A 9,457-nucleotide genomic window follows, 5' to 3' on the forward strand; every position below is an offset into this window, starting at 1 on the left:
AGCGGCCGGCGGAGGAGGAGAGGCGGATGAGATTGGAGAAAAAAATCTGAAAAAATTGTTGTGATGTGCTGAACTGACTTGGTACATTAAAATCTGTGAACCAAACACTGCTTCCTGAAGTGCTAACCTTAGCGGGTAAGGGAACGACCTTTACACCATGCTTTAATGACTCGTGTGCAGTTCAAAATCTAATCCAGTGATTTAGGAATGTTCGGAGAAACCGATGAAAAAAGTTGCATCTTGTCAGTATAAAAATTTAAGTAAAGGTTGTGCTTGTCAATAACTGAACTTAAAGGCAAAACAGTACTGGTCAAAGAATAGACCCTTAAGGCAAACCAGAGGACAATGGTGCACTGGGAGACATGCAGTCATTGACCGTGACTGTCTGTCCAGTACAATTTGAACCATTGAAGAACAGACCCAAAAAGGCCAACTATTTGAAAAGATATTTTTATGTTAGAAAAATCATTTTCGAAGATATCTCCTCATATGTTCAGAGGCAAATGACCAGCATGCTTAGTTTGTTGTCAAATAATCACCAAATTGCATCTGTCAAACTAAAAGAAGTCATTCATCATAAAAATCGGTTTGAGTAGATAAAATGCTGCTTTATCACCACTGTGTTTATCGACCATTCAAATCATTTATCCTTTCTCACAGCAAAATAAATAGTTTGCATCTCATACCAGCAAAAAAAAAAATTGATCAGAGAGGAGGAATGAGGCCGTATCCATATGCATAGGATTCATGTTATTCTACGGCAGAGCATATGAAAGGAAGATTTGATCATAGTCAAAAAGATGCCAGTAATCCAGGTTGACTGGAGAGTTGGATGACTTTATACTTTACTGCAAACTCACTCTATGGATGTTCTCAGAAGTGATCGTCTTTGAAGCGTTTGTTCTGGTGAAGAAGACACACACTCCAGTCAAGGCTAGATCCTTCCCATCCGTTACAAACACTTTACACCTTCTGCTGTGACCAGGAGGATGTGGATGCTGTAGGGATGATGATGATGATGATGATGATGTTGCTGCTGCAACAAAGAAATGAACATCTTGGTTCCTTGTTATCTCAGTACAGTTTCATAGACTTAAAGGCCTACTGAAATGAGATTTCCTTATTTAAACGGGAATAGCAGGTCCATTTTATGTGTCGTACTTGATCATTTGGCGATATTGCCATATTTTTGCTGAAAGGATTTAGTAGAGAAAAACGACGATAAAGTTCGCCACTTTTGGTACTTCCTGAAAAAGCCTCGCCTTTACCGGAAGTCGCAGACGATGACGTCACAAGTGTGGGGCCTCCTCACATATTCACATTGATTTTAATGGAAGCCTCCAACCAAAACAGTGATTCGGACCGAGAAAACGACAATTTCCCCATTAATTTGAGCGAGGTTGAAAGATTTGTGTTTGAGGATATTGATAGCGACGGACTAGAAAAAAAAAAACGCAATAACATTGGCTTGTATTCCGATGTTTTTAAAGAGATTTACTAGGAAAGTTCTGGGAAATCCCTTATCTTTCTATTGCGTTGCTAGTGTTTTAGTGAGTTTAATATTACCTGATAGTCGGAGGGGTTTGTCCACGGGTGTCTTGACGCCATGTCTCACGGGTGTCGACGGCAGCTGTACGGACAGCACAAGCTCAGCTGATATCCGGTAAGTTGCGACTTTTTAACCACAATTTTCTCACCGAAACCTGCCGGTTGACATTTGGTAGGGATCCATGTTGGCTTGACCGCGCTCTGATCCATGATAAAGTTTCAGCTCCGGGAATTTTAAACAAGGAATCACCGTGTGTTTGTGTGGCTAAAGGCTTAAGCTTCCCAACTCTATCTTTCTACTGTGACTCCTCCAATATTAATTGAACTAACTGCAAACGATTCAGCAACACAGATCTCCAAAATACTGTGTAATTATGCGGTTAAAGCAGACGACTCTTACCTGTGTGTGCGTAGCACTCATACTTCCTAAAAACGCGTGACATCCTGCGTACACGTCATCATTACACAACGTTTCCAAGACGAAACTCCCGGGAAATTTAAAATTGTAATTTAGTAAACTAAAAAAGCCGTGTTGGCATGTGTTGCAATGTTAATATTTCATCATTAATGTATACACTATCAGACTGCGTGGTGAGTAGTAGTGGGTTTCAGTAGGCCTTTAAGTAGTATGTACCTCCTTCCACTGGCCCAGTTTCCTGATAGTAAAACATAAGATGTGGAAGCCCTTCAGCCACAAAGAACTGCTCAATGCGATCAAGCTGAGGAAAAGAAACACAAGTGCTGTAATTTCATTACTGATAACATACTGAGCGGAACAGAACTGATTATTCATGTAAGAATGCATGAAAACACAGACGGTATTAAATGATAATCGGACCTGATTTCCTTCCAGCATGGCGTCCTCAACATCAGATTTTTCCAGTCCCAGGCACGAAGCCACGATGCTGAGCACATAGTCATGTCTTCCATCAAGCTGAGCACGCTTGGCTTCACGCTCCTCCTTTAACTTTTGCTGCTCAAAAGATGCAAATTTAGAGATCAATATCAGGATTATTAAGTATTGTTACACACACCATAGAATGTCTTCTTTTTTTTTTTTGGCCTGTCCAGCTAGTCAGGCAAATCATATAGTTGATGTAGATGCCCATATTGGCTGTTCAGTATTATTTTACAAAAGAGAAGTGTGGGATACTTCTCTTGTTGCCCTATTTAAATTTGACTTCATTAAATGTATTTATATTATCATTTGGTGCAGCCGGGCCGGAACAGGAGGGGATAGAAAGAGAAAAAAAGGAAGACAGAGGGGTGACTTTTGGGGATAAGAGGGGATAGACAAAAACAACAACAGCAAATACAACAATAACAACAAAAACAACAACAATAGAACAACACCAGCACATACGACATGTACAAATGATCGTAAAAGTGATAGCAAAGAAGTAGTTAGCGAAATAAATAATAATACATAATTGACAATTAGCATTTTTACACTACAACTGGAGCAATACAAATACCAATAGAAATAGCGCTATTGATAATGAACAATACCAATAATTTACCTCTATTATCAACAATACAGTTGTTCAAATGCAACAATACATATACATAATGATAACTAGACATTAAAAAAAAAAGGAATACCGAAAGATGGAGGGGAAGAGAGAGAGGCAACCTATATTAATCTTGTAGATTGTCATGTGTTACCAACTGCTCAGGGAGGAAAATAGTTATTAAAAGCTGCTACGAGGCACTAGATGACGTCAATCAGAGAGTAAGATCATCATCAGAGGGATAAAGACAGTTTGAAAAAAAATGTAGGATTAGAATTGCAAATTAACTTTCTTATGTTGATTCTAAGTTTCCTTTCTTTGAATTTAAATAACAGTTTTTCCGCATTGTTAAATCTTAGAGCATCGAATTCGGTCAAAAGACTGGAAGGTTGTGACATTTATGAAAAAACAGAATCGATTGACTGATTGACATATCTATCGACTATTGACTGTCTCATTACAATAAGAAAGTCTGTGATGGTGCTCTTTTATGTAAATATCCAACCATCCATTCATTTTCTACCGCGTGTCCCTCTCGGGGTCGCGGGGGTGCTGTAGCCTAACGCAGCTGCACTCGGGCAGAAGGCGGCGTACACCCTGGACAAGTCACCACCTCATCGCAGGGCCAATACAGATAGACAGACAACATTCACACACTAGAACTAGTTTGGTGTTGCCAATCAAACTGTACCCAGGTGCATGTTTTTGGAGGTAGGAGAAAGCCGGGGTACCCAGAGGGAACCCACGCAGTCACAGGGAGAACATGCAAACTCCACACAGAAAGATACTTTCGTATTGTGAGGCACACGCACAAACCCCTGTCGCACCATGCTGCCCCTCTGTAATTATCATGAATTAAAACAGTATAGTAATTTGAGAATGAAGTCTGAGTATGTGCTTTTACTGTCACTTGGTGTCTACTTTTAACTCAATGTGGGGTAAAACAAGTGAAACATCAATATAGTATTTATTAAATTACAAGTTGACTCCATTTTATAGACAAAAAATAGCCTCAAAACATTGCAACTTCTGCCACAACTTTCTGAAAACGCTTCCACAAATTCAAGCATCTTTTGTCACGTTGGCTGCAGAAGACAATCAGGAGCAGCGTGAAGGTAGGATTGAGCTTTGATTCTTGAAAGCAGGACGAAAAATACAAACACGTGGACGCTAAACGAGCGTGGAGCCCAAAACCAAAATGTCACCAAGGGTGAACAGCGGAAAATGCTACAGTGCGGAAAAAACACTTGAGCGAGATGAAAAAAACAGAAGAACCGTAACTGTCGTGTATAGCAAGCATTGACCCAGCAACCAATGCTGAGTGACTGAGAACTTCAAAGGGGAGTGATTAACCAAAACACCTGGTAGGAGCACTAGACTAAGACTTAATAATAATAAAGCGCTCACAGAGAAGTGGGACTCAACATTCATTCACACCTTGGACTTAGACTTCTTTTTATTGTCATTCAAATTTGAACTTTACAGTACCGATAAGAACGGAATGTTGTTGCATTAGCTCGTTGTAGTGCAGGATAAAAGAGCAATAAGGTGCGGATATAAATAAATAATTACAAACAAGGGAAGTGTGGAGAATTAGTGCCCATGGAAACCCACAGTAAACTAAAGGAAAGAGGGTGCACACCAGGAAAGAAATTAAACATCACTCATGCCATGACCCGGGTAACAGATCATGACATCTTTGGCAGTAACAATCATACAAACAACCTGGAAAATCCTCGAACAACTGTATCATACAGCAGTCTATATTAAACATTCAAATGGCAAAACTTTGTCAAGAGTTCCTCGCTGTGTAACGTTACCACCTGTCAATCACCTATTTCATGGAAATGAGTGGTTTAGTATGACACCTTTTGTGACGATTGCGAGGCATCGTGATGCGGGTTCGTTCTCTCGTGGATGCAGCCGGGCTCGGACACAGTGTGAAGGTAAGAAACAAAAGATTTATTAACAAATAAAACAGACTTTGTCAAGAAAAAGAAAAGAACTGGCATGGGAGCTAGAGAAATAACAAATACTTAGCGTGTAAACTAGTTGGTTGAGAACAGGAATACGGGATCGGAATCAGAGTCGTCACTGTTGTGAAACACAAACTAGGAAGCAAAGCTGAATGAACGTAAAAGGCAGGCTTAAATAAGGACAGCAATCAGCAAACAGGTCCGCATCAAAATCAAGGGGCAGGTAAAACTAATGCGTAACTATGGCAACAGAATAAACAAGGAAGTCCAACCAGGAACTAAGTCAAACATTAACCGAACATAATACAAAAAGACTCAAAACCTAAACATAATATGATCCGGGCAGCGGATCATAACACCTTTTTATCCAAGTCAACTGCTTTTAAAAACACGAGTGTTTTTATTTATAATATATGTATCCAAATACAAATATGAGTCAAAAATGCTGTGGCTAAATTCAAATGGTTTTTTTTTTGTTTTTTTTATCTTTCTGTTATCTGTTTGTGCACCTGTGCATTTAAAACGGGGTTCCATTGGCTAGAATAGCAGTAAATCTTCTGTTGCACATTTGTCTAGTATTTTCAATGGTGTGAGGATAAAATTAGGCACAATAGGTTGCCTGATTATGCTGCTTAGTAACACAGGAACGAGGTCAGCTCATAAATTAGGTGAACCCTGGGTTAGCACAGGGTGTCAACAGCATTGAAATTCTCTCATTTAGCCTTTTGGGTGTGTGTGTTTAAAAACAAAAGAGTAACAAGACACTTAGCATTTTGTTCAGACATCACCTCTTCAATATGACACAACATATTCTGCACCATAGGGAGGCCAGCCTGAAATAGATTGCTTATACCAATGAATTTAAAAATATATATGTAGAGAAGTGGCAAAAAAGGAGATGGCACCAAAAACAAAAAAAAGTACATTACTCAGTATTGACATATATTACAAACCATCAGCAAGAAATGGATCATTTTTTGACAGATATTGTAACTATTAAAAAAAAACATATTTGCCATTGGTGAATTAAGGACTGACTGGACTGCATCAAAAACTTTAGGGGTACATATTGAAGAGGCCAGGGAATATATTTGTCATTGAATGTTTCCACTCTTCTTCGGTGCAGGGGACTTGACCAATGAGAAGCCAAAAGGATGTAGCAAATTTATGGAATAAAAAAGGAATAATCGAAAAATATGACCAAGGCGTGCATGAGTGAAGAAACTGTGGCGACAAGTAAAAACGTTTCTACAAAAATCAGCAATCAAGTTCCCTTTTCATGGTAAGTCTTGTAAATGATTTACTTAATGGATGATTCATTGATGGCATTTTTTAAAAAGCATATTCTAAATGGTTTTGGCCTAAATTGAGTGTTAAATGAAATTGTATTCTTGTGTTATATATATTACAGCCAGTGTTTGTGTCATTTATTATTAACGTGATGTGGCCATTGATAAATATATTCACAAAGCCAAGGACTTCCGTTTTCAGGTTAAGTTAAAGTACCACTGATAGTCACGCACACACTAGGTGTGGTGAATTTACCCATTTGACGCATCCCCTTGTTCCACCCCCTTGAAGGTGAGGGGAGCAGCGAGGAGCAGCATTAGCCATTTTCCGGAATCAACCAATTCCAACCTCAGGTAATGGGTCCCATTTTTATAGTCTTTGGTATGACTCGGCCGGGGTTTGAACTCACGACCTACCGATCTTTGGGCAGACACTCTAACCACAGGGCCACTGAGCAGGCTTAATGTAGTATCTTCACTGCAAAAATAAAGTTGAGTAGGTCAACTTTATTTTGGTACAACAAGTTTGTGAAGTACTTTTTCTGAAACCCCTACCTCGTCAATAACACATCTACACATTGGTGAGATAAAAGCCAACAGCAGGACGTAGCGCCGGAACCGGTGTAGCACATCGGGCTTACAAGACCGCTATAAACTATTAGCTACCAACAGCTGTCCGTTTAGAGTGGCGATGATGCAATGTATCTTTGCTAACAATAAAACAAACTTTGGCTTGATTGATGTGGAATGACAACGCAGACACACAAAGCTAACATGAAATGCTAATACCACAGCTAACGATTATAGATGCAATTGTCAAGACAGTCAAGTTGACCAGGTTTTTGGAGCACAACATGCCTGGGGTTTCAGCACATGGAAGCCCGGTTTTCAACAAAGGAGCTACCCAGAATATGAGGTAATATTTCCAATGTTTTAATGGCCACAACAATGACACTTGGAGGATTCTCCTGGCTACCATGCAGTGAATACCATAGATATAAATATGTTTTTAGAAATTGTTCGAAGGCTCTCAATGCTGTAACTAAGAATATATTAGATTTGTTAAGAATAAACCTAATTCATAGAAATATATTTTCCATACTAATGTCTGGTACCAATTAATAAATGAGTATATTGTATTTTTGAGTATTTTTTTTATTGCCGCAATAACTTGTGCGATTACTGGCAAAACATTACCACATTAACAGCGCAATACATTTGACCACACATGCTCCTTCATTTTAACTGCAGATGTTACCTGAAAGGTGGGGCATGTTGCTTTGGAGGTCAGTAAACAGATCAGATTTCGACTCGGTCTTTTTCTGTGTTTTCACCAATATTTCTGTTTAAGACTCTTATTTTGTCATCTCTTGTTTCTTTTTGTCACCATATGTTTAACCTTCACTCTTTTTCAAAGGAGCAACAAGTGCACCTGCTTTTTATTGTTAATTAGACTTGTATTGAGTCAAGCTTGGTGCTCTGCTTGTTGCTGGATCATATTCTTTGCTTCGCTTTTTTGTGCACATTTTTGTTTTTGCTCTTCCTGCACTGTCCCGACAAAAAGGCCTTTTGCAAGCACTTCACCTGCCATATTTTCATTCTGTGGTCCAGACAAAAACGCCAACAAAGAACATAACACAAATTAAATTGTAAACACGATTTGATCGAATAAATGACTTGCATTAAGTAAAACATTACTGTATTTTTCAGACTGTAATGCACACTTAAAATCATTTAATTTGGTACATAGTGTATTAATAAGGTTGACCAGTAGATAGCAGTCACACATAAGAGATATATATGTTGGGGCAAAAAAAGTATTTAGTCAGCCACCGATTGTGCAAGTTCTCCCACTTAAAATGATGACAGAGGTCTGTAATTTTCATCATAGGTACACTTCAACTGTGAGAGACAGAATGTGAAAAAAAAATTGCGACAAGTTGAGTTTATACCAAAATGGATACATGGATGATACAGCAGAGGATTGGGAGAATGTCATGTGGTCAGATGAAACCAAAATATAACTTTTTGGTATAAACTCAACTTGTCATGTTTGGAGGAAGAAGAATACTGAGTTGCATTCCAAGAACACCAGACCTACTGTGAAGCATGGGGGTGGAAACATCATGCTTTGGGGCTGTTTTTCTGCTAAGGGGACAGGACGATTGATCCGTGTTAAGGAAAGAATGAATGGGGCCATGTATCGTGAGATTTTGAGCCAACACCTCCTTCCATCAGTGAGAGCTTTGAATGGTTGACCAAATACTTATTTTCCACCATAATTTACAAATAAATTCTTTAAAATTCCTACAATGTGAATTCCTGGATTTTTTATTCACATTCTGTCTATCACAGTTGAAGTGTACCTATGATGAAAATTACAGACCTCTGTCATCATTTTAAGTGGGAGAACTTGTACAATCGGTGGCTGACTAAATGTTTTTTTGCCCCACTGTTCATATTGCAAGTTCATGTCTATTCTATAAATGACGCTAGTAAAGCAAGCCCAAAGCTTTTATGTTTAATTGAACATTACACACAGCGCTCAAAAATCCGTCAAAGTGTTTTGTATGATTTTGTTAAGCTACACCGCTTGTTGGATTATTGGTGCATTAATTACCATAGTCAGGCGTACTGTACTTCAACATATGTGTACTATTATGGAAGGACCACAAAATAGAACCTATTGTTTGTATTCCGTCGCGTGACTTGTTCCTGGAACCAGTGGTGGTCAACCAAGCCAAGATGGCTGTTGTAGATCAAGCAGCGCGCAAACTATCTGAGTACAGAAGAGGTTTAAATCTTCCTGCAAAAAGCAGATACAAGCAAAAATTCTAACTATGCAACGGAATAGATCCCTATACTTTATCAAAAAAAGATTTGTCGAGTGATATAAAGGACGTTGATTGCGTTGCCAGACAAAACGAACTGTTGTGCTCCAGACTTCACTACACTACATGACCAAACGGATGGAAACTTGGAAAAGCATGGAGGTCTACAACTTCTTTGTGTGTGGCTGGGTCAAGGAAATTGGTATCTTGACTCTCCTGGATAAATATGCATCGTTTATCTTGTGTAAGGTTGCATTTCAAGATTTAACTTTGCCTCTTCTGATGTTTTTTGCTGTTCCACA

General features: G+C 38.9%; 1 protein-coding gene across 1 annotated transcript in view; it reads right to left on the reverse strand.

Moving 5' to 3' along the window:
* dnah5 (dynein, axonemal, heavy chain 5) overlaps positions 1–6,956 on the reverse strand; it is a 240,506-nt gene extending 233,550 nt beyond the window's left edge. Inside the window, exons 1-5 of the mRNA XM_061914766.1 lie at positions 6,923–6,956; positions 6,120–6,165; positions 2,387–2,525; positions 2,183–2,267; positions 861–1,036 (exon numbers count right to left, since the gene is read on the reverse strand). Coding sequence (XP_061770750.1) covers positions 861–1,036; positions 2,183–2,267; positions 2,387–2,525; positions 6,120–6,165; positions 6,923–6,956 — 480 coding nt within the window. The remainder of the gene's footprint in view (positions 1–860; positions 1,037–2,182; positions 2,268–2,386; positions 2,526–6,119; positions 6,166–6,922) is intronic.
* Between the last annotated feature and the right edge of the window lie 2,501 nt (positions 6,957–9,457).

The sequence above is a fragment of the Nerophis ophidion genome, linkage group LG11 (assembly GCF_033978795.1).
Source record: "Nerophis ophidion isolate RoL-2023_Sa linkage group LG11, RoL_Noph_v1.0, whole genome shotgun sequence".
In the NCBI taxonomy this organism is placed as follows: domain Eukaryota; kingdom Metazoa; phylum Chordata; class Actinopteri; order Syngnathiformes; family Syngnathidae; genus Nerophis; species Nerophis ophidion.